The 26,262-nt window shown below is 38.6% G+C and overlaps 1 protein-coding gene across 2 annotated transcripts in view; it reads right to left on the reverse strand.

Moving 5' to 3' along the window:
- The window catches only part of UBE2E2 (ubiquitin-conjugating enzyme E2E 2), a 217,198-nt gene that overhangs the window by 23,742 nt on the left and 167,194 nt on the right, over positions 1–26,262 (reverse strand). For both annotated transcript variants that reach the window (XM_010007528.1, XM_010007527.1), the window contains exons 4-5: positions 17,414–17,546; positions 3,387–3,534 (exon numbers count right to left, since the gene is read on the reverse strand). In XM_010007528.1, coding sequence (XP_010005830.1) covers positions 3,387–3,534; positions 17,414–17,546 — 281 coding nt within the window. The remainder of the gene's footprint in view (positions 1–3,386; positions 3,535–17,413; positions 17,547–26,262) is intronic.

Consider the following 26,262-nt stretch of genomic DNA (forward strand, 5'->3'; position numbering starts at 1 on the left):
TAAAGAGAAGTATGAATCCCTGGATTGAATGCTAGTGTATCCCCTCATCTCTCCCATCTTTCTGATACCATTCCAGTTGGCTCTCTCACACTCCCAGATAATTCACAGACTTTAATTCCTACACAAACCCTACGGCACCCCTTCCCCCCATGAAAAAAGTCAGCAAGCTGTTAGAAAACTCAGACATTTCATTAACACAGTTTACTGGCTGATACTGCCAAGCAAAATAGAGACAATTAATAATAATCAAGACTGAAGGGACTGAGACAGCTTATAAGTAAAGGATTATATTAGTTGTTTAAAAAGGACAAACTCGCTCCTGCCTGGAGTGATAGGGAACAAAGGGTGGTGATCTATAACCGGGGAGGAAAGAGACTCTCTGTGGCTTTTGCAGATTACTGTGTGAATGACAGGAGCGGCAGGAGCAAATACCTCTTTTCATTTGCTCAGCCTGCTGGAGAAGAATAGCAGTGCTTGCCAATGAAGCTGCAGCTGTGCTCCAGCTCCCTTTAATCACTGTGTATGACTGAGGGTTAATTAGCGGCCATTCTTTCTCCTGTTTGTTGTTCTAATGAAGATTTGCATAAATGTAAGACTAAGGGGTAACTGATACTTGATTCTTCCCTTCAGAGAGGCTGGGGGTGGAAAACTGGCCCATCCCAAGTGTTTATGTTTGTGGCAGATTCAGTGTTGCCTTTCCATTTGACCTGATCTTCTGACTGATGAATAGTGAACAAAGAGTTCAAAGCTGCTTATCAAATCGAGACCCCTGTTTGGTTTCTGCCTTTACAAAGGGGCAGACTAGTTAGATGAAGATGGGACTGAGGGATTAGAAAATTACTCCCAGATGACAGAGAGGAATATACATATATGTACCCTTCTTCATCTATATATGTACATATATACGTGATATATCTCAGCAACTGATATCCCAGTGATCCATCCATCCATCCACCTGCCTGCCCACCACCTACCTACCTACCTAACACGTTCAATCTGGATGCCATGGAACCAGTATTTGTTAAAGATAAAATGTCACTAAAATAAATGCAACAAGCACTACAACCAGAACAGACTGTAGCATATTAGGCAATACACCAAAAAGTAAGAACTTGTAAGTTTTTGCAAGCCTTCTGTTGTACATCATAAACATTCAGAGTTCACTTCTTATATAAAGTGTCTAACACGAAAGAGGCAATCTCAAGGGAAGGCAAAAATGACTCAGCAGTTCAGTGCTACCCACTATCATCTTGTGAGAGCAAAATTCACAATACAAATTAGGAAACTGCATTAATTCCTCAAAAAAACATATGAAAGATAATTTTCGCAACTGATATCCCAGTGATCCATCCATCCATCCATCCACCTGCCTGCCCACCACCTACCTACCTACCTAACACGTTCAATCTGGATGCCATGGAACCAGTATTTGTTAAAGATAAAATGTCACTAAAATAAATGCAACAAGCACTACAACCAGAACAGACTGTAGCATATTAGGCAATACACCAAAAAGTAAGAACTTGTAAGTTTTTGCAAGCCTTCTGTTGTACATCATAAACATTCAGAGTTCACTTCTTATATAAAGTGTCTAACACGAAAGAGGCAATCTCAAGGGAAGGCAAAAATGACTCAGCAGTTCAGTGCTACCCACTATCATCTTGTGAGAGCAAAATTCACAATACAAATTAGGAAACTGCATTAATTCCTCAAAAAAACATATGAAAATTTTAACATGAAGCAGCAACAAAATCCAAAATCACTTTGTAATTAAAGAGAACGTTTGAAAATGCAAACATCATAAGTTTTTTTATTTACTATGGTCATGACTATGCTTATGGTTGCCAACTGGAAGAAACTGAAGGGAAGAATAACTTCTCATTTTTAGCATGTTAACTTGTTGCATATGATAATATATTTTGGATAACTGTTTTCAGTGTTCCTCTTATGCACTTGGTTGGTTAAAACTGCTGTTTGACAGCATCTATATAATAGACCAAGGGAAAGAAAAAGATTGAGAGAGCAGAGACAGTAGATTATAAATTTCAAATCACTACTGGGAAGTGGCCAGCTTTCGAGTTGACTGCATCCCTCTGAAGAGAGGTGACCATAAATGAGCACAAACTTCTTGCCAGTTTCTAAATCCCAACACAGCTTTGCAGTGTCTCTAGCTCTTTCTCTGGTCTCTAAGACACACAAGCAAATACTCAGTTGCTTTCCTTTACACTTCTGCTATCCATCTACCTGACTCCCCACAGGAACTTCTGCATGTTTTGGGGTAGACACTGCTAGAAGTCAGTCTTTCAGAGATGTAAGCAAAGAGCATCCAACACCTGAAATAAATATGCCTGAAATAGTATCACAGGTCTCTTTTACCACTCTTAGGTGGAAGGAATGCCATGGGTTACTGTAATGCTATATACAGTAACAAACCTATATGAAAATGAAAACAGTCAATTGCATTTTTGCCCACTTTCACCTTATTTTGAGCTTGGAAAGAATTCAGATTTCTGTTACAGCTTTGGACTCAGCCCTTGATTACACAAGAATATCACATTCTACCCTTTGCAAAGCAATTTTTAGCCTTTTGGTTGGGGAGAAGTTTAAAAACAGGAAACCTAAAGGTTTAAAAACTAGATGGCAAATGAAAAAAGAATTGTACAATAAAAAATAAACCAGCAACAACCTTCACAACATGTAAACAGATCACTTAATTTTATCTTGATGATTCTTAAATAATTTCCATATAGCATAATTTTCCAAGGTTACAGTCAGAACCATTCATTGGTAAACAGAGTAAGAGAAAGTGGAAATTACAGATCTAATGGTCAATGGCAGAAAACAAATCTACATGAGCTGAGGGAAGAGGTTAAGTGCTATGCTAGTTAATAAGAATGACAACTTGCTTTGAATACTCATATTGGCTGTCCAGGATATTGAATAAACCTCATTTAAATTAATTTTCATTATTTGTAGAGTCTGTGTTAGACATCTGTCATTGTCAGCACTACAAATATTCTTTCAGAGCCCATATTATCAGCATATTTAAATGAAAGCTTTACTTTTCAATATTTATAAACTCATTAATATTTCTTGGTACTAATATCCTGGTTGTAATATACAAATTAGTGCCTACTACAAAATATTTTCTACTGATTAGACTTTTTGAAATAAAAGACTTTTATTCTCAACTGAAAATGCACTTGAGCTCCTGAAATTGTGCTTTCTTTCTATACTGTACCCTAACTTAAACAGATGGCATTTTAAATGTACATTTTGGCCTTTTTTTTTAGTAGGTAGTACTAAAACAGCACACCAAGCATATCCAATAGCTGACGGAATATTAACTGTGAATGAATGCAAATGTGAAAGTTAATTTCTCTTACCTGGGTTGCAGTCTGTGAGGAGGGAGCAGATGGAGAGGAGAACTTTAGAAATGGTTAATGCTGGGCTCCAGTTGTCTTTTAAAATGTCCAGGCAGATGACGCCTTGGCTGTTAATGTTACAGTGGTAGATTCTTGTCCGAAACGTTACCTAGAAAGGACAGCATGCCTTAGTACAATGGTGTTCAAGCCAATAATTACACAACTATTAATATTAAAATATTATACAATCTAGCACTCAGCTTTCCTGGTTCAAATGACAGTACTCTTCTCTACTGTCAGTTAAAGACTGAGCAAGACAAATATACTCATAAAAATAAAGTCTTCTACCTCTTCCACCTATGGCCAACAGCGGAACTGATTTGTGCAAGATGAGAATGGGGCACCTTTCCTTCACCAAGCTTCCTCTTGCCTTGCTCTCACTGATCTCATTAATATTTTACAGAGCCAAAAAAAGCTATTCCAGTCCCTGATCCAGCCAATGTTCATAACTCAGGCCCACAGCTACTTTATAGTTTGAAGAGAGGCAAAAGAAGATAGATTCTTCTGTTCTCTTAATCTGTTCATTATTTGATCTGATAAAGTAAGCTGGAAAAAAAAAAGCACAGACATCACATCAGTGACTCCTGGAAAAAGTAAAGTGAAATACCTTTGAGAAAGGCTGCTCAAATAAGATGTTTTTCTTTTCTTTTTACTGCTGAACCAGTAAAATTGCTTACAAACAGTTTTGGGTTTTGGTAGTTCATTTTGAGGATTTCTGTACCCATTCTATATTGTTTGTCAGGTGATCCCATGAGAAACAAATCAAGGAGGAGATAATTTCTTTTAGCCTAAACTGTTGTGCTCCTGCTTCAAATTGAAGATACAGGTCTCCTATTTTAAAAGTTCAACTATGAAGGTCCATTTCATAGTTCAGAATGAATACTGGGGCTACCAAGTAAGAAGGGACAATGTAAAAAACTACCTCTCGGTGGTCACCACCAGGGACTCCTTTTTGATATTGGTTCTGCCCAAATAATAAGTCAAACCAGATAAGTTTTAATGGTATGTTGATAACATCTGAAATTAAGATATACAATTTCCGTGGTTTACCTCATCAGCAGTAACCCTGCCAATTGAGGGGCTGGTGAGCCAGGAGACAACAGCAGGGAAAGCACACCCCAGTTTAGGAAAGCTTTTCACGAGAATTGGACAGTGGTAATGACTGGGAGTGCTTCTGTATCTGCCCATGCTCTAACACACAGATAAACCTGCTCCTGGAGAGTAACAAAATAATGACAGACATGCTTCTTTTCTGATTTTATTCAATATCAGAAATCTCAGTGATTTCAATGGGATTACAATCATGCCACTTTTCAGTAAGCAGAAGAGAGGATACAAGGGCAATAACACGGTTCCTGGATTACTTCTATCAAAAGCAAGTCTTTCTCTAACACACCGAACAGTTCTGCCCCTTTGGATTAAATCAAGCAGGTTTGACAAAACAACAGAAAGAAAAGGTGACAGAACTCTGGTATTAAAACACAACACTCAACAAGAAATACTTTTTCTCATAAGTACTTTTCCACATAAATCTGGGAATGGTCTTTTGGAGCTCAGTGAGTTCTGTAACAAAGATCTCAACAAGGCAAGTTCATAAGTTTTTAAACACATCTATGCCTTAAGGTATTGCCAATTAATAGGATAATTTAATAGTTTGTCATTCTATACTCTATGTATTTGTAGGTTCTTTCCCTTCCCCCCCTACATTTCTGGTTTTGCTTATTGTTTTCCAGCCTAAGTGCTTCACTTCCAGGACTTTAATGAGAATTTAACATATTTCTGGCACATTATTGTAGCCAATATCCAAACACTATAGCCAGATGATCTATTTTTTTTTTTTTCCCTTAGTAGGACTCCATGCACATTCAGCATTTGGAGTGAAGGAAGTCTTCTGCAAGATGAAGAAAATAGTATTGAGTGATCAAATCAAATGTTCATCCACAAAGGGAAGCTATTTTGAACAAGGAAGGTTACAAATACTCAAATGTGGTAAACTACTTTCCACAAACTCCATGTCAAAAGTGTCCACAAAGTGAGCTGGTGTGGAGAAGCATCCTGCAAATATCAGGCCAGTGGTCATGAAATTCCTGAAATGACGAACTCCAGGCACTCTTATACTTGAAATAAAAGTGAATTAGGGAATGCTTCCCAGCAGGATGTCCTTATGACTCAGATGAACACTTTAGCACCTGTTTACTTTTAGTTATTGCATGTTTACTTGTCAGTACCATGGTGTTGTCTTATGCTTTCATGATGAAAAACTGGAGGACTTTATTCAGTGATATCTGAATACATGGAGCAGTGTAGGTGTATGTGGTCTCACCAAATACAGGGAAAACACACCAAATCGATTGCACACATTAAATTATACTCTCTAAATTATTTATAGATGGGTCAGTCTGAGCTTGTAACCTTCTTAATAAAAGGCCATAAATTTCAGCCTGTATTTTAACGTAGAACTGTTTCACTGTCAGCTGAGAGGACAGGCATCTTGCCACATGTTCCCCCAACTTAGTTGCTTTTGAAGCACTGAAGCAAGGGTGCTGGGAATTTGGCAGGATTCACTGAGGCTAATGGAAGCAATCCATGTCTTTCATAAGCTGTTCAACACTCCATTACCATCTCAGGCTATCTGGTGGATGAATATAGGTGGCTCTACACCCATGTGTAGTTGGAAGGATAATTCTAGCATATACTTAGTCCTGAAATATTGCATTTTTTCACTACAAGCATATCTGAAATCCATGGCAGTGAGAAAGGTGCCCACTCACAAGATAAGGTCTGCTGCTTTTTACTGACAAATACATCACCAACTCACCAAACATGCCAATGCACCTTAGAATGCTTGCCTAGGCACATGGTGACATTTTAGTGACAAAAACATTTTTTCAGAATCCCAAAAGAATTCCTGAAGAAGCTGTGTTAATGACATTGTTAAGATGCTGGGAATGGTGGCCTGACTGTGGCAGGTAACAGTGTTCTTATCCCAAAGCAGCACACAGTACAACTGGGATGACATACTGCTTTCCTCATCCAGGTACTGCCTCGAATTGCAGCTGATGTGGGAAATGCTGACAGGGAACTTTCTGGATGTCGTGTTTACCATACCCACATTTTAAAGTTATGCAGGGTTGTTCCTATTGCATGTGCAGAGAGATAAACCCAGTGATAATACCATTCCATGGGAACTACATTTTCTTAATTATGGTCATATTTTTACCTTTGATGCCACTTAAGTGGCTGCTATAAATGATGTACTCTAATTCACTTTATCCCCTAATGAAAACACCTAAACAATCCCATGCAGCGGCTCAAGGGAATGTGTGGGTGTATAGGAGAAGTTATCCTCAGACATTTGAACAGTAAAGGAGTAATTAATTATTTTTTTTTTTTTTTTTTTAACGATAAGTGTCCTCTAAGGATTTATTTACTCTGTTTGATTCTGTAGTTTTAAGAGGGTATCTTATTTTTGTTTAATAAAATGCAGGTCAGAAGAATGTGAATTACAGGAACTAGGGAAAAATGGGACTATCTTCTGAAAGCTGTAAGAGTACTACAAACAAGCTTTTGAAAGACAATGATAATGATAAAGAATTTATATTCAATCAGTTTTGGAAGTAAACAAGAATAAACTCAACTCTTTATCTACTGCTGAATGCCAAACCCTTCTGAATACCGTAAAACAGAATTAAACAAAAAAACCCACCCTTTATATAGTCTCTAAGAAGAAAATGAGATTATCCATTCAAAATTGTGAGAAAAACTATTACAGATAAACGAAGTACATGTGAAGCTATGGCTGGCTGCTCACTGAATATATTTTAGGACTGAAAATAAAACTTGGGAAGAGCGAATTAAGATGGATTTCAGTTGAGTGATTGGAGGCAACTGGTTGTAGGCAAGATAAATCACTCCTGGATCTTAGAGTGATTTTGGACACCTCTTTTCCAGCATGGTGTAGTCCTAAAATCATTCAGTACCTCTCTTTTGGACTGACTGTTCCTATGTTAGATCAAAACCCAAGCAGCCACCACGGTGTTGACATCCACACATGTGACCTGCTTAACCTTTGCAGTGAGAGTCCCACAATCACATCTCATGCACTTTCAGACTACTGAATTCTGGTGTAATTCTCCTCAAAAACATATCAGGAGGAATAAATGGTTCTCCAGTTTTGCATATTAGCATGGGCTACTAAGGACTTTCTTTGGCCTGTTTGGGTTCCAACCATTACCACCTGCTTTTCATTCCTCCCACTGAAGCCAAATGACTGTGCAGGGAGAGATGACAGAGTCCCAGAATCAACACGGGAATAAACAAAAACAAGTTGCTTTTGCTCTATCAACACTGGAAGCAGAAATGTGATCCCAGGCCTCTAATTCCTGCAGTTTTGGCAAGTTCCTTTCAAACTCTTTCAATTCTTTCAAGGGTGCAATCCTGCATGCCTGCCTGAGATGAAACTTCTGTCTTCCTGAAATATTCCCCTGGAGTTCTGTTTTAATAAAACTGCGGTGGCAGTACCTGAAATGGAAGAAGTTGTACTGCATACAGAAAAGGTTATCTATGTATATATATATATAAATATTATGCCTTTTATGATGATGTTCATGGAGCTCAGGAAGGAGTAAGTAGTTCCCATTTCAGTTTGTCAGACTTTATGAGCAATAGATTTGTCTGCTTCAATAGAGAATAATAAAAATGAGATCAGGCCTATACTCTTTAGTCATAGTAGAAAAATACTACAGAACATTCTAAATGAAAAATATCTATAGCTCTGAGTGACACAATGTTCATACAATAGCCTTTCCGTTAATGAATATCCTTAAATTTCTTACAGAATGCATTTCATTTTATCTACACACAGCACTGAGGCTGCCTTTCTAAGACAGGGTGATCCAGCTCTAATTTGTAACTACAGACTTGTTGCAAGCATGTGAACAATCACTGAACTACTTAATGTATTATCACATAAAAGGCCAAATAAATGACTGATCATATGGTGGTCACTATAAAAGAGCATGATTTACATATACGCCAAGAAATGAACTTCTACCAGTTATTAAAAAACTTGCTCACATCTAATTTCAGTTGGTAAAGAACTGCCATAGCTTATTTTATTGAAGGAAACATTGTCATCTGCATTAGGAGGAAATAACAAATTAATTACTTTTGCTTGACCTACTGAAAAGTCTGCCATGCAAACTACTGTAGGTTCTGTGGCAAAATGCACCATGTGAGACATAGCTAGCCAGAAGTGATAACAATTTAAAAAGGGTATAACGGCATCCACATGAGTTAAACTTTAATACTACTGAAAATGAAACAGTATGCAACACAAATAATTATTCATTATATTAATGATAATTATGAAGCTGAGTAACTACTCACACTGCCTCATTAAACAGACTGTTGCAGGGAAAAAATGTATTGAATAAGCACAGCAGTATGAAACATCTGTGTTACATAAACAATCTTTTTGCAGGCAGATTTAATAGCAGAAAAAAAAACAAACGGACCTTGATAATCTTTGATGTACATGACAGGGCAAATAAAAGATTATCCTAAACTATACATATTTTTCTGAAAATAAAGGAAGAGCAGGAGAGAACAAGGGAAATGGGCTAGGGATGTTCAGAATAGAAACAATATTTTTTTTTCTTGCCTGATTTTAACAGTCTTGAGGTATTGAAGTGCTCCCTTACATAAGAAGTTCTAGGCAGACTGATCTGAAACTGGTATTTTCTGTCCTAACCAGTTAATCTGCTCTTCTTCTATGGTAATGTACCTAAAATTCTTTCTTTCACATCTGTATATGTATGTGTGTAAAAGAGGACAAGAAAGAACATTGGTACATGATGTATGGAGCAGCATGTCCAGTTCTGGAGCCCTCAAGGCTTCCACAGGGAGGACATGGAGGTCTTAGAGTGAGCCCAAAGGAGGGCCACGAAGATGATTTGAGGGCTGGAGCACCTCTCCTATGAAGGCAGGCTGGGAGAGTTGGGGTCGTTCAACCTGGAGAAGAGAAGGTTCCAGGGAGACCTCATAGCGGCCTCGCAGTACCTGAAGGGGCTACAGGAAAGCTGGGGAGGGGCTTTTTACAAGACCATGTAGTGATAATGGCATGTAGTGATGGGATGAGGGGTAACAGTTTTAAACTTCAAAGAGGGTAGATTTAGGTTAGACATTAGGAAAAAAAAATTTACACTGAGAGTGGTGAGACACTGGCAGAGGTTGCCCACGGAAGTTGTGATGCGCCCTCCCTGGAAGTGTTCATGGCCAGGTTGAATGGGGCTTTGAGCAATCTGTTCTGCTGGGAGGTGACGATGCCCATGCAGGGGGCTTGGAACTAAATGATCTTGAAGATCCCTTCCAGCCCAAACCATGTATTCCAGCCCCAAAATGTATTTTTATATCATGTGCATTTTATGCAGCAGTAACACGTGTATAATAAGGCAGAATTACACGGAATTTCCTCTTTAAAAAATATATTTAGAAGCAGTATGCAAACTACTGCTGTGGAGCAGAAGATAGTCCCCTTAAGACGCCTTTACAGGCCCTTTTAAGAAGCTTCATGTACTCGCTATTTATAGGAAATAAGAAGAACTTATGAACCACCTAAATTTTTGTGAGGGAAAACCTCAAGAGTTTTGTTGGAGGACAATTTCATCAAGCCTAAATAAATCAACACAAACTACTGAGATAAATTAATATATTTGTTAAAGAGAGTGAAAAAGGCAGCTATTTGTTAGAAGAAATGGCAGTTCAATTTAGCAGTTACTAGAAGAATTACCAGATAACTGAATTCAAAGGAAATCTCATAGATTTACATGGCATTGCTCCATGACTTTTGCCTTTATTTGCAATAAAATGTAGTTATTGATCCTTTCCTCAACCTGACACAGTTCTGCTTGCATCTCTGTCCTCCACTTCACATCTCTGTGATCCTGAGAGGTATTCAAGTTTCTTAAGGAACCGCCTGGGTTTGACCTGTCCCGAGCTCTGTACTATTGCCTACTGCCATGTAGGCTCAGCATTACCTGAAGATAAGGAACCTGTGGCACAAATGGAGTTTCACTGCTGGTGGGAATGTCATGCGCAGTTCACCTGCCTGGGAAGAGCTGCTCTGAGAAGAGCAGGACTCAGGCTGACACCACTAGCTCTGACAATGGGCTGCTGGTGGTAGGTTGCCCCTGTCTCTCTATCAAAAACTCCTGTGCATCTGATTTGCATCTGCAGTAACCTGGAGTCTTTGCTCTCTGGGAAAACCTGCCATCTTCATCTGTTGTCATGGATGAACGATCCAAGGGTTTCCCTCAGCAAGAGGATGGAAATAGCAAGGTCAGGTGAAGAACTAGGGAGCAGAGAGGCCCAGCAAAGGTGCTGGGGGAGGAAGTGGTGTGGGAATGCATCAGGTGAGGGACCAACAGACTGATCAGCAGAAGGGGAATGGAGAGGGCAGGAGGCAGCTGATTAAAGCTGTGGGCAGCACAGCACGGCACTGAGAGCTAATGTGATGTGACAGAGGCTGTGAGAGAAGTATGACGAGGCAAATGAACGTAAGGGATCACAGTGACAGGAGCCTATTGCATCTGAAGGCTGGTCATATCATGGTAATATATGGGGGGAAGCAAGAGAAGGGAAATTGAAGCCCTGTCTACAGTGATGATCAAAGAGGCTGTACAAAGAGGCAGGTTATTCTGCATTTGAGAGTTTCAAATGTAAATTGTGTTAATAGTTACATATGCAAGTTGCAATGTGGGTCTGCCTTGTAATTCTCCTTCTAACAATTTAGGCTAGAAATACCTAGGAATACTTTTTTCTTATTCACTCTTGAAAACACGTTTTTTCTATTACACTGCAGATAGAAATGTTCTTAACAGCCCATCACATATAGAATAAGTGTGAAAAAGTAGAGTAAAAGCCAAGAATAAAAATAACTGCCCCTTGTAAATGAGACTGAACTTAGGAAATAGGTAGAAATTTTTTACCACAGGAGGATTTTACATGATGATATTTAGTGGACAGAGATTAGCACTATATGACACTTACATTAAAAAAAAAAAAAGATGTTTGATATTGCCATTAAGACCAGATTCTATAGACACTGTGCACTATATTTACAAAAGAAAAAGACCCTCTTTGCAGTCCAACAGTTGACTTAGAACAGTTAGGCTTTCAAATACTGAGAACAATTTTTCAGTCAGTCAATAGACATATGAGATTTACAAGGAGGAAATAGAGTTTTCTGTTATTTTAATTTTGATTCAGAGGTGATTTAGCATATTGCAGCTTTCAAGTCCTGTGAACCATTTTTCAGTCAGCTGAGATTAAAGTCCCTAGCAAGATTAATTGTAGAGTTGGGATTAAGAGATTTTATAAATCACTCAAATTCAAAAATAAAGCTAGCAGAGTACTAGGATAATGACAGATATATCCATATTGTATCAGCTACAGCTAAATTGAATTGACACTGTAATAGACTGAACACAGTCAAATATGAGAGTAAAAGTTATTAACAAAGATTATTCTTTATGAAAATGCAGACACCACTGCAGTGACAATTCCTGGGGGGGAGTTTCTTTTGAAAAGCATTAATTTTTCTACAAACACCTGTGTGAAAGACCCTAGGATGGATTTATGATTTGTCAAGCCTTCCTGCTCCAGAGGGACAGTGTGCAGGATAATTAAATTATTGCCGTTCCTTCAATAACTACAGTGTACATAATAATGCAGTGTTAATTTGATGTGGTTGCTAAATTTTAGAGGCTTTCAGATAAAAAGTTTGCATATTTGGGGAATTCACTGTTTTCTCATCTGGACCAAGGACAGAAATTTAACTGAAATGCTTTCTCTCAGATCAGGCTTTGGGAAAGGTATGATAGCCCTATTCATATACACGTGTGTGTGTGTATATATATGTTGTATACACACACACATGTAACCCCACACAAGAGATCTCTATCTGTGTGCAGCTATATAGCCCATTCAATGCCCCAAAGAAAGAGACAGAGCAAGAGAGAATTTTCCTTTGTTAAAAGCCAAGGGGTGAACTGTCTGAATCCATTAAGTATGAAAGGAAGCTAGTTAGCAGGAAAAAGAAATCTCAACGGTATTTCTAAAAAAAGGTTGAGGGGTCATTAAAGCACTGGAGAAACCTAAGGCAGGCCATCCAAGTATTTTTACTCATTTATTTAAGTGGCAGCTCTGAACAGGGCACAGCTTTCTCTGTTCTTCAGCCCACTGCATTCCAAGGGATGCTGTATTTTTAGGCTGAAGTGAAACCTCACCTTGTGACCGAGACAGAAGCCTCAGCAACATCTGGTCTTTAGCAGGAGGTGAGATCACGTCTGCATCTAGCTTTGTCTGTTCCACACTTTCCTCTTGCCTGGCATCTCATAAAACCAAGGTGATGCTTCGGATGCAGCTGAGAAGGGAGCGGCGGTTCTGCAGGCTGGCTGCTTTCTTGCTGACTCAGCCAAGTGGGCGCTCAGCTCATTTCCGCAGTGCTACAGGAGCTCCCTCACAGTGGAGGCGAGGAAATATTTTTAATTGATTAGAGCCTCCCAGAAAGCCAAAGCTAATTTGTCAGTTCTCAGATGAGATGTTCTAAAAATCCTGTTCTCTGGTTGTAGGAAAAAGAAATAGTTAGGCTGGGATGGCCCTTCCTCATTCCTTCCTATTCAGGCTGCATCAGTCACACCCATAAACTTTTTGGGAAGAACAACTCCCTCCACTCCATGACTGTGCTGCAGTTGCAAGTGAAGCCAAATGCCACTGATTTAAAAGGAAAGCAGGGCTGAAAGGGTAAGTGACCTACAGCCTGGAAAATCTGGAGTCCAGTTTCAAGGCATGGGACAAAGCTGAAAAGACTGAAATAGACTGACTACAAAAGGAAAAGAAACTAATATTATGACATAAAATTATACTCTAACCTTCCACATGGTATAGTCTGTTTTGGTGAAGAATAACTTAATTTGATATTATGCTTATGTCCTAACTTCAGAAAGACATTGACAGGTAAGGACAGACAAAAAGAAAAGGAAGGACTTGTAAGGGAAAGACTGGGTGGTGCAGGCTGGAAGGGAAACCGGATGGCAGTGATGCGTGTCTATACAAAACTAGGAATAGGAGCTGGACCACACAGTATAATTAGAGGATGCAAAGATTAGAGATAAAACTTTAAAATCTGAAGAAGATGGGATATTGAAAGCTACAAAGATGTAAAAGCTGAAGAAATACATAAAGTTGAAAGGTTTGGATAGATTATTTTCTTAATTTAAACAAAATCTGAATGAATTATTCAGTTTCTTCTGTGTGATAAAGACAAGGTGGGAAAGCAGGTTAACTATCTAGAAGACAAATGAAAATTACTTTATACATTTGTTAAAAAACCCAAAAATACAGGAGAAACATATTTTCTTTATGCATAAATGTACTCTCAGATGTTTAATTTTGTTTTATTTAATGCTTTCTAATATGCGGCAGGGTGTCCAATGATCAGAATAGGCATCAACAGTGTTTATAGAAGGAGTCTGGATCCTTTAGAAAATACTGAGAACCTTGTATAATATAAACCAAACAATGGTTACACTGCTGATGTATTTTAATAATAACAACAACAGCAACAGCAACAATAACAATAATAAAAGGCATTTATCCAGAGTCCACTTTCAATATATTTTTCTTGTTTTAAAAATTATTTTAACCTTCGCAAGATACAGGTGCAACATATATGTGTGGTAAGACAACAGATAGAAATCAGAGTGGTAACATCTGAGAATAGATAAAGAAAAGTGATTGTGGAAATATTTCTGCAGATTTTAATACTCTTTGGATTAGGACCTTTAACAAGAACTATGATATGTGACATTAGCATTGCCTTTGGAAATTCAGGCTGGGTCAAGTAATTGCATCTGGGAAATTCAGTTTCTGTTTCTTCCCAAGTCTTTTGTGGTCACATTTTTAGAAGATCAATTTTGACAGCACTCATTTAAATGTTTCTTTACTTCATAGTAAAAGAGGGATGAAAATGACCCACAGAAATCTCAGAAGGAATGTATTAATTCAGCCATAGCGAGAAATCTGCATTAGACTCTGCTTATGTACTTACTGGGGGGTAATCTTACCAACACTCAGGAATACATTTTATCTTTCAAAGTACATTCCACAGTCTTGTACTTTATCTCTAAATTTTATAAGATGATAGAGCCATAAGGAATTCAAATATACTTAGAAAAAACATCTAAAATGCTCTATTCCCATAACCCTAGGACCCATGATTCTGAGACTGAGTATCACAAATCTTGTGGTGAAGCAGAAGAGATGTCAACACTCACTGACACAGGGAGCACTGTACCGTGAGGCCATATGTCACGTTCCACACACTCACTACCTTTTTTTTCTAGAAATAAGTGTGTGGTGAACATATTTAACCACCATTTCCCAGCAATACTGACTGGCAGCAGCTACCTTATGAGAAGCAATCATCTTCCCATGCTGTTTTATTCAAGGGATTTCCCAAACTATTTACCTATGAATCAGTTGCATAGAGTCTGGAAAACAGGTGAAATGAAATAGCAACAGTTTGAGAGATGTTATGGCAGGACTGAAAACAGAGGTCACAATCACTTACAACAGTGGCTGAAGTGAACAGAATAAGAATCCATGTGTACAAAATATGCTAGTGACATAGTTATGTCTGACAATAGTCTCCTGTGTACATGTACTCACTACTTTCTTACAGATAACAATTTCCCTCACCATAAATACTGGCTTTTTAGTAATACAACATGGCATCATCAACTCTCATCCTTTATCAAGCAATACATTTTTGTATGATTTATATAAATGACAATTGGCATCAAGATAAAGGCAGACAAAATATTCATACAAAGCAGGACAAGAACCATCTCTTTGCCTGATATTTCAGTAATGAGCAATGTACAGCTGTATTACTCATGTATCAAAATAATATGGTTGCCAAACACAACTGAGTGTGGATTGAAAAAGTCTGTACCTCACGGTTAAACAGCAAACTGGACCTTCACCTTTTATTTCAAAAGGATGCCTATTGTATATATTCCTTCAGGACTTACCATATTCAACAGAGAGAATGACAAAAAATATCCCTCCAGCTTGTCTTTCAGATCTAGTTCTTTAGATATTAGCTTTGGATCTCTGTGAGAAATTCAAGCTCTGTTTTATACTCAATAAATCCACGTAGTGGATTTGCCAGTATCCTGTAAATAATATAATTTTTATTTGCTGAGGGACTGAATGTAACCCTTGCATTACAGCTGCTACAAACAAACTAAGCCCAGCAAAGAAGCAAACAAAAAGGGCCTTAAGATAGACCTTGTATAGCAAGTAAGAAGTCTGGACTGGCCTAGGAAGGAAGCAGGACAAACAGGGCACTGCCCCAGCTCAGTGTGCCCAAAGCTGTAACTAACTGAAGGAGAAGTTCTAAAGTTTCAAATTCTTTCTTCACTGTCTAATCACCGTTACTCTGAATCGGAAAATGTGCAGTCAGCAAGGTGTACAGTCCCTGTAAGACTTGTCTGTGATCTCAAAGCTTTCATAAGCTGGAACACTCCAGGTGGGAAACTAACCTTACGTGGTTTATAAGGATAGTCTGGTGAAAAGGGGACCATCTCTATTACCACTATCCATTACTGATCCATCTTTAGGTCTCCGGCTGAGAAATTCCAATTTACAGAATGACAAGTACTTTGAATTGACGTATCTTGTTCTTTAAAAAAACTTTTTCTGATAATATTAATGTTAACTATTATAAACACTTCTCTTTCAATAAGAGTACTCACGGTTATCCAATAGGAATTAGCTACTCTCTCTTTTAATGTAATACCCTTCTATTACAGACCAAGGTGGCATACCAACCCTTTCACAGATGTGTCAAAAAGAAGGTATTTTTGCTCCCACAGCTCCTCCGAGGGAGCTGTTCCAGACCCTCACTCTCCACATTGGAAAAGTGACCAATTCAGCTCTTTGCACTTTGCTTCATAAAAGACAGGCTCTTTGATTCTATTAACTGCCCTGTGGGGTAAATATTTCCAGTTTGTTCCTGTTAGTAAACATGTGTTTAAAGAATTGCACTCAGTCTTCCCAATGTCTTAGAAGTGTCTTGAATATGACATTGGTAATTCCTTATCTCTACAGGCAATGCCAGAGGATGCATCTTAGCAGTGCATTTGACTTTTTTATAGATTCAACCGACAGGTGGTTTGTAATAAACCCATGCAACCCCATTTTGGCACCCTCCCTCAGCAATTAATACTACTGGTCATCTGTGACATTGCACTATTGAGTATCATTGCATTGCACTTCTGTTTTTCCAGTCTTCATAATAACTAGATTTTTCAAGGTAATGTTATTGGTACAGTTCTACATTTGTGTTTAGTGTCCTTATTGAGAGCATTAAAAATGGACTCCCTTAAGGAATTCTGTAAATTTCTGTCTTTCACTCCAGTTTCTTGCCGTTGCTTCTGTATTTCCACATTTTATCAGAAGACTGATGTACAGCAATTACTTATAACTTCATGAACAACACTGTGTCTTGCATCTGCAGAAGTAATTTATATGGGGTAATGCAAAAGATGCTTATTTTTGTCAGACTGCCAAGGACCCCTGATGAACGATATGGGTCAACGGGAAAGATTAAGTATTTTCAGCTGCTTAGAAAGGGTGCAACTCAAATATAAATACTTTCATATTAGAAACAAATCCAAAGCAAATAACTGCTGAAAATTATGCAACCATTTGCTAAATAAATCCATATTCATCCAGCTATATTAGCAACATGCAGGCAAATTTTAGGCAGTTATTTAAATTCTTTCCATCAAAATACTCAGTTTAAATATTCATTGTTGCCTTGAAAGTTTTATGTTTCATCCTACAGATACATGAACACACACATTAAAAAATATCACAAGGAGAGGATCCTATCAGACTTTTAATATCCTCTTACTAACCTTAGGTGGTTTAAAAGGATAGTCCGGTGAAAAGGTAATGTCAAGGAAGAAAACTCCACCTTCATATACAGACCCTGGAGGCCCCAGTATAGTTGACCTCCATTCATAAATGTTGTCTCCTTTGGGTCCAGCACTAAAACAGAAAACAAAAATATAACATAATAACCACATACAATCAAGAATATACTGCATCAGTTATACTTGACTACTAGTACTGCTGTTTTTGCAAGATCTCTACAGGTTAAATTTGTGTATCACATTCATTAAGTTAGTCCTGGATAAAACGCATTACTAGTATTCTAAGCTCTGTCAGTGAAGTGATATATCTAGCCAGGAAGAAGCGTTTAAATCACATTATAAAATATTCAAATAAGCACAGAAAAATTCCTGACTGTTTTATTTCAAATATTTTAGTGGGTAGATGTGAAGTATTTACAGTGCAAGGGTACAGAGACTTTGCTGAGATGTTGCCACTGTCTTGCCTCACAAGCCTTCCTATTTTCACCTGCCTCCTCATCCACCTACCTCATCAGTCAGTAGCAGTGTAATTATGCACATTATTATACAGCACAGGCTGCACTAAAGACTGAGGAGAGAACACACAACCTTGCATCTCCACTTTCTAAGTTACTAACCTACGGTCTCCAGTCACTAGTACAGAAGGTTGCTTTGCTCTGCAATCATTACCCTATCTTAAAAATATTATAAATAGTAAGCAGGATAAACATTTGGATTATGTTCCTTCAAAGTCCTCATTTAAAAATGCACTACTGAAACAAAACCTAAATACACAAAACACAATCCTGTATGTGAAACCTGAAAAATCTCTCACTTTCAATTCCTGAAAAAATAAAATTAAAACTCATAAAAGTTCTGGGTCATGACTCTTCCAAAAGCCAACACAGCCTCCTTTCATGCAACATAATACTTGTCCATAGAAATACAGATTGTACTCAGAGCGGCCTCTTAAGGAATATGAAGGCTTCTTTTGGTTCACAGCCTGCTGATACCAGTCACTAATACAGGAGCTGAATTTTAATTAGGATCAATCGGGATGGTGACTTTGAGATATCTGAATAATATTTTTCAGAGGAAGGCAGTGCTGGTAGATATTTCAAATAAGTGATTTGGTATTGTCTTAAGGCATTTGTCGTGAAACAATTCTTGTTATGTTTGCAATAAAGATTTCCACAGCATGCAGGGGTTTGTGAAATAACCCTGTGTATAGAACAGATGAAAGCTCTTGGCTATGCTCCATGCCTTACAATGTACCCAAGGCATACAATTATTATACGACATCATGTCATGTTCACTGCTCAACTATTCATTTTGTTCACTGAAAGTTAATAAAACTCGCTTTCACCTGAAATTCCTTGGGCTCCCTTCATTAAAACTTCTGACTGCATGATTCCCTGCATACAACTGTGTCACTTAGCACTGCATGCTGTACTTCATTAGTCATGGTACCGACATCAATTTTCTATAATAGCTGTTAACACTGCTTGGCTTTCTAAACTACATGCTTTCTTAACAAAAGTGGGTTACAGAAACTATAACATTATGGAACATTCAATTTCTATCATCCACAGTAACAAAAGTAGTAATTGTTTTAAAGATAAAAAACTGGCTTTTTAAGTGTCACAATAGCAGAAGTGTTGCCATCCATGTTTCACAGTGTCTCTAATACATCAGGTTGCTAGCTGCCAAACAGATTTAATTTATCCAGTTCTCAGTTTGCATTAACCTTTGAATAATAAAGCACAGCTGAGACTGCTGTAAGAAACAAACCAGCGAATGAATAATTAAAAACACCTCCACTGCCTTTAGAAAGACCAATCCCAAGTCAACAGGGAAGGTTTAATTGTGACTGAACTAGGCATTAAGGGGCTAATTGAACTCTTTATAAGCCCAAACAAATGTGGAACTACATCGGTGCTAGGGTATACAATGTTCACAGAAAGTAAAACCTTTGGAAAAAAAAAATTAAAATCAGGTAATTAGTTCAAACAGAAAAGGCAAGGAGTTGGGGCAATCTAAATCTTACATGAAAAGCAAGCCTGTAATATATGAAGGAAATGCTTTCCCATTTTCTGCAGAAAAACATTCTAATACTTGGAAAAGCAATGTCTCAGTTGATGCCAGCAGGTTAAAATGGAAATGATACAAATGTCAGTCCCAGAGAAATGGTTGGAAACAGCAAGGAACAAAAGTAAGGCTTGTCTTTATTACACCTTATGGAGCCAGAAGGGGATGGCTAGGCCCTTTCTGGGTCTGAGCAAGGCTTCCTTTTTGGATCAGAGCTCTGTCTGCTAGAGGCATTTTCATAACGTGTATTATTTTTATTTGTTTTGCCTATTTATTTAATTGCATTAACATTTGAAATGAGCAGCCATTAATTAGAATAGTTGGAAAATGCTCCATCTGCCAGTTGAACTGTTTCGGCACGTCCAGCTACAAGCCCAGCCTGATCACATTCTGAGGATGCTGATTAACATTAATTGAAGGTTTTCTTTGCAAATGAGAGATGAAGCTTTAATAAGTATTACTATTAATTTGAAGAATAGCATGAATTGTATGGAGCGTGGAAGACTGCCGTTATCAATGTTGCCTGTTAAAGAGCTTGCTGGCTGCAAAGCTGCTCAGCCAATGTAAAATACCCACCCATGTGCACAGGCAACAGCTGGTACCAAGGGCGACAGCATGCACAGGCATAACGTTTTTTCACTTGCACATTAATAATACAAAAAGTTTGACAGGTGTATTATCTCTGTTTTCCTTCTTTCCTAATTGTTAAGCCTCTTATTTATGCACATTATTGGCAAGCAGAACGACCACTCATCAGGCTTCACCAAAGAAAATTTCCCATATGTGCAAGACCTCAGCCAGAGCCTTATTCTATAAGGTTTATAATGCAGGAGGATTTAATTGCCCTTCTCTCTACATGGATATCTGCCCGGCATGCTGAAGCTCAAGAGTTTTTACATTCAGTGTGATTTATCTTCCAGCGCTATTAATGTTACTGGCAACCAAACCACGGCTCTCAAAGAAAGCAAAGCAAACATCTCCGTGCCTGAAGTTCTGTTATCTTTAGAAGGCCAGATTCAGATGTGCACCCACTTGGCAAAGGGCAGACTAAATCTGTCTTGAACTCAGCTGACCCAGGGCTAGGGCACACACTCAGTGCCTGCTACTGACCTACTGCTCCATCGCTCAGCTTCGGGGGGAGAAATAACTGTGGCTGTGGCAGCTCCGGGGGACGTGACTGAACTGTAAGGATAAGGTGGTTAGGAGAAGGTCTGCTGTCAGAGCAGCAGTGTGCCCTCCAAGTTTGAGCTCTGATGCTGAAACCCTGCAGGATGAGGCGATGGAGGAGCCCAGCCAGAAGCCCGCGGTGCAACTCCAGAGTTGGCACTCCCAGTGTTTCCAGCCTTATCTCCCAGGTGCAAATTTGTAACATAGGAGTGAGGAGGTGCAGCTGAGTGTAAAGGCTCTGGAGACCTGACGTTATCAATGGTGTGTCAAGAGCTGCCTCTCTGCTGTCATTATTCCCCCACAGCTGATGAGACACTGCAGAGAATATTGCCTGGTTTACCCCCCTGCTGGGGAGGCTCTGCTCACTGGAAAAGCTGTGGTGGGTGGACATGGAGCCAACCTTCTTCCTCTTCCAGAATGACATCAGCACGGGTGTATGAAATTCAAGACAAAGGAGACAGCACATGTAAAATGGTCTCCTTTGTATTTCACTCTCCTTTGCCTCTCCTTATATATTTTAGTTCTGCTACTGCTTCCCATATACATACTTACAGGTGAAATATATGCACATCAGTTACACTTAGTAGCAAAACACTTTAAATGCTACTATAACTGAATTAATTTTGCTTTAAATATGGTTTGAGTACTGAGTATTTTCTATTCCCTCAACATGTTTTAGGCAGGCAGTCACTTGAAAGCAGTGCTGCTAAAAGCTGCTTGTCCAGTACAATCCATTACCAACACCAAGCTTTCTCTGCACTTAGAACATCCTGAAATATTAAATCTAAAATGACGTACTGTGAGAGTTATATGAAAACAACATCATCTGTGAGACATACCAGATGAAAACCTATCTGGATAAGTTTTGAGAGTACAGCTGATTTTTAGTTTTATAAGAGCTCTCATTTCTATACAAATTTATTCAATTTTCAGAGAATAACTCAAGAAAGTGAAAACACAGAAATTGAAATAAACACCAGTATTTCACATTTATCAAGTAGTAATATGGAAAAAAATAGTCAATATAATATTATTTTTTAATCTAACTTATATTTCTTGACATGGGACCCCCTGCTTCCCTAGTGCCTATAACTGGAGGTTACATAACCTTATGCTGTAGAAAATGAGGACTATTTCCATGTCTTCCTTTCCATGTCTCTGAATCTTGCTGGTATCCACATTTAAATTCTAACTGTAATCTTTAAGAGAAAGGCAAAACCACTGCACAAAACAAAACAAAGAAGTAAGAAAAGGAATTGTAACTTAAATTGCCTTCTAGTTCCAACATGCTAATAGTGTGTGTGGGGAAGTGATCAGGCCAAATAAAACAGGAAAGAGAGATGGCTGGGAGGCCTTCCCATTCCTCAGGACTCAGAAAGAAACAGACACTTCTGGACTGGGTGAGTTTAAGTTCATTCTTATCCTCATCCTCTATAGCATGTCAGAATAAAGCAGGTCCAGGATATTATGCTAATTTTGCCCGTGAACTCAATTTCCATGGTATTGCCTATGGCAATTCCTTCTTTGACTGCGTTATCTAATTTGAATTGCCTTAGTACACACCAACACACATCAGAACCGGGGTGTTCCTGCACTAGATGCAGTCCATGAAGGATGCAGACCTTCACAACTATCTTCAGTAACATATGACAGCAGAAAGTAGAGGGATACACTCAAGTCTCTTCCTCTTCCTTTCCTTTTATTACACAAAGCCTTGACCTTACTATTTAAGAGATTTGCCTCGGAGGAGAGAAGCTCACCATAGAATTATGTCAATTGATCAGACATCTAACACTTTTTCTGGCAATCCTGGTTCTTGCACATCTAACAGTTACACAGGAGCAGATCCTGCCTCTAGGTGCCCTCTGTGACAGCTTCTGGGAATCCTGTTGCCCAGAGGGCAAACTGGATATGCAAGTATCAGAAGATTGGCAAAACAATTTAAGAGCACAGCTGGTGAGGGAAGAAGATGGATGTGACAAACTAGAAGATTACAGATTCAGTTTTCAGTGAGACACGACTCTTGACAAGCTCATACAAAGCCTCATTAAAACAAACCCAGTATATACCTCTGCTCTCTGTTTTGAACGTGGTGCTGATACTGAAACTGGTCCTAAGTTAAAGCGTTGCTTTGGTCTGTACCACAGATCAGGGCCGCCCTAAGTATGGGAACAGCCACAAGACCAGCAGTGGGGCTATGCTGCCAAAGTGTTGCTGGACAATCTCGATCTGCGAAGAAGTGAGTCAGTAGGACCTATACTGATGCCAATATCACCAGGTAGCTCAGAACCCACTTGCCCACCCATTCCATCCCCATTCAACATTCAACAAAATGCCAAACTAGAATCATTGAGAAGCACTGGCACCAGAGCCCCATGAGCAACTCTAGCTCTCAGCCTTGCTTTCCCACTACTGTGTGTTTTTGGCTTGGGAATGGATAGAGTGCCAGCAGAGCTGGTCATCTGTTGAATTTCTTCTGCTCTTCTTCCAATTCTCTCTGTTCTCCATTCTGGAATCCCACCTGATCCACCACCTGTCAAGCCTTCATCCTTTCTCTTCCCTTGTTACTGACAATTCTTATTCATAGAGCTTGTGCTTCCTCTTTTCTGCTTGAGGGTGGTTGCTCTGCCACCTGCTTTCTGTATGGTAATAATCACTGCTCCTTCATCATGGTAGAACCTTTCCCCTTCCAGGTACATGCAGATCCCCCCTCCACTAAAATCTACTTCCTTTTTCTCTCATCAACAGCCATCAACATCCTGCTATTTTTCATCTTTCTCTAGAAAGGAGGAGGGGGTAGAAAATGGTGCAGGGGGATTTTATTACAGTACAGCAGTTACTAATTTTTTTTTCTTTCCTTCCCTGTTGCCTTTTTTTCTGAGACATAGAAAACGAAGAGCAAGCAGAGCGGGTGCTGCGGCAACAGCGTTGTGGGAAGGGAAAGGGAGTCACAGCTGCCTGCCCAGATGCTACAGTGAGATCAGTAGGTACTTTTATAAATGTATGTAATAAACAGTTGCCACAGCAGCCAAAGGAATACATTTCTACAAAACAAAAACAAAGAGATAGCAGTGAGCACTGAGACTGCCTGTGGCGTTGGGCACAGTTGTATGGTTAATAACACCTCTGCTATGAATAAAATTAGTAGGCTAGTCTCCAAGCAGTAAAATCAAAGAACAATTAAAGAAATAAACCCCTTCAGAATTAGAGATAAGCGCTTAGTTCAGCTATAATATTGATGACTTAAACTCTTACCAAGAAACAAACCGTCCCCAAGTTTGTACCTTTGGAATGCATAATATGTTCTTTTTTATTTTTCCTGAAAATATGCTAAAAATTCCTAAAATATTTCCTCCTCCCCCCTTTTAATTTACCCTCATCTCAATTCCTTAATCTACGTGGTGCAAAAAGTGCCATTATCAGAATACCGGAAGATCCTCATGATTTGTACAAGTTATTATCTAGAACAAAGCTATGAATTTCTCAGCAATAAATTTGAGATCTGAATTACTCAAAGCAAATCAGTGATTTATATAGATTTTAAAAGAGTTTTTCATTTTACTTTAACTTTATGCAGGAAAAAAGCTTGGCTTTCCATGACCTAATACTCATACCTGGGTCTATGCTAGATCCAGTATTTTTGGTTCCCCCGCAATATTACTGGGAATTTATGCCTTACATTTGTTGGAATATCAACATAATTAGATGAGGTAAGCATGATTTTTTAGTAGCTATCTTCTATTAGACTCAATTATTCATAATGGAAACTGAGGGTGAAGTGACTGGGCCACTTGTCATTCAGAAAGGCTTTGGCAGAAAGAAAAAACTTCAGATAAATCCCTTACACCACTTATTTTCCATTACAGCAAGAGAATTCTGCTGAAAAATTTGGATCAGACTTTCTTTCACTTCTTCCAGTTTTTTTGATTGAGACCATCTTTCCACAATAAACTTAGGAAAAAAAAAAAGAAAAAGTACTTCTAGGTAAGCAGTAAGAGAAGCAGGATATGAAGACACTTTCCTAACCCATGCTACAGTTCCTTCAAAGTGGTTAGATCTTGCTTTTATCATGTGCTTTTTATTGAAGCCTGTTACCATTTTCATCTACACTTTGGAACCAACATGTTTGTGGTAAACATGACTGGAAAAGTATCTATGAAAACTGATCCAAATGAGCTGTCAACGGAGCAGCAACATATTACAGGACTACACAAGATACTGTTTCTTACACTCATTGTGAGAGACTGAATTCAGCAGAGTATGGCATTTTCTTCAGTGTGAATCCTCTCTTGTTTTAGCAAGGTGTTTTTGGAGGTCGATTTATCACCCAAAAGCGATATGCAGTTTAACTCTGGGGCTTCCTGCCACTTATTTTGCAGCAAACCCACACAACACCAGGTTAGTGTGCTGGAAGTCTATAGGAACCAAACACTTTTTTTCTTGTGATTAACTTTCTCTGCCTTCCTGTCACTAGAGCCTTTACAGATTTTTGGCTGAAGCTGTGTTGTGTTTAAAATTAGTAAGTTTTGGCCACAGTAAAAAGAACAATACTACCAAACATTATTAAAAATACCCTAGCACTTTAGCAGACTGGTATTACTCAAAGAGTACTTTGGTGCTTTTATTCTTTAAAGTCCTATCTTCAGAGCATTCCTGAGATAGAAAACATCCTGAAGTGAACTGCTTCTTAATGCACAAAATAGTTATTTATATTATAGTATCTGCAGCAATTTATCCATTGAAAACACCATTACACAGTGTACGATCACAGCATGCTGAGTATTCACAATGAGATTTTTAAAATGGCAATTTTGATAAGTATTCTCCACTTTGTTCAGCTGAACAAAATTACATAAAATCTTTCACAGAAGGCTTTCCTTGTTCAGTGCTGGAAACAATCATTTGCCTCCCTATTACATGTCTATGGGCTTGATTCCCTTTTGCTACATCTTTTGTTTCTTTTTCTTGTAAAGCAGTATCACTAACTGTACTTCCAGCTCTCTCATACCACCAGAAATGGACCATATAGTTTAAATAAGACCATATAGTTTAAATATTTATCAGCCTGATTTGCCTCGACAGTAAACTCTACCAAAAAATAATGTACTGTCCTGGGACCTTCTAATATCACCTCCAAACTTGCAGCTTGCCAAGTGTTCCTATTTCCATGTTACGACTCATTTGCTTTTCCTTGAGGTTTTTTTTTATTTCCCGGGACTGCCATTTATTTTTCAAAACATAACTACTTTTTAATTTCACAACATTTCCCCTTATCCACAACAGCTGTAATTTACCATTCTGTTTTTGCTAAGTTAAAGAGAAACATGACACACAACTGTGGGGTGGCACCATCCGGCACTATATTGTTACATTCTAAATCTAATTTAAAAGGATGAAGTGACTGAGTGTGGACAGATAGCACAGAAACTCCATAGCAGCTGGAAGATTTAAGAGGTGTAGTAAGGAAGAAAGCATTCTTTAATATAGCACTGAATTTTTAGTTTCTGTGGAAACCTTAGAGGCAATGCAGGAGGGAGAGGTAGACAGGGCTGAAGTGGACCAGCTCAAACAGGCTAGAAAGGCTTGTCATGAATGGG

The sequence above is a fragment of the Chaetura pelagica genome, unplaced genomic scaffold (genome assembly GCF_000747805.2).
Source record: "Chaetura pelagica isolate M959 unplaced genomic scaffold, ChaPel_1.0 scaffold10, whole genome shotgun sequence".
In the NCBI taxonomy this organism is placed as follows: Eukaryota; Metazoa; Chordata; class Aves; order Apodiformes; family Apodidae; genus Chaetura; species Chaetura pelagica.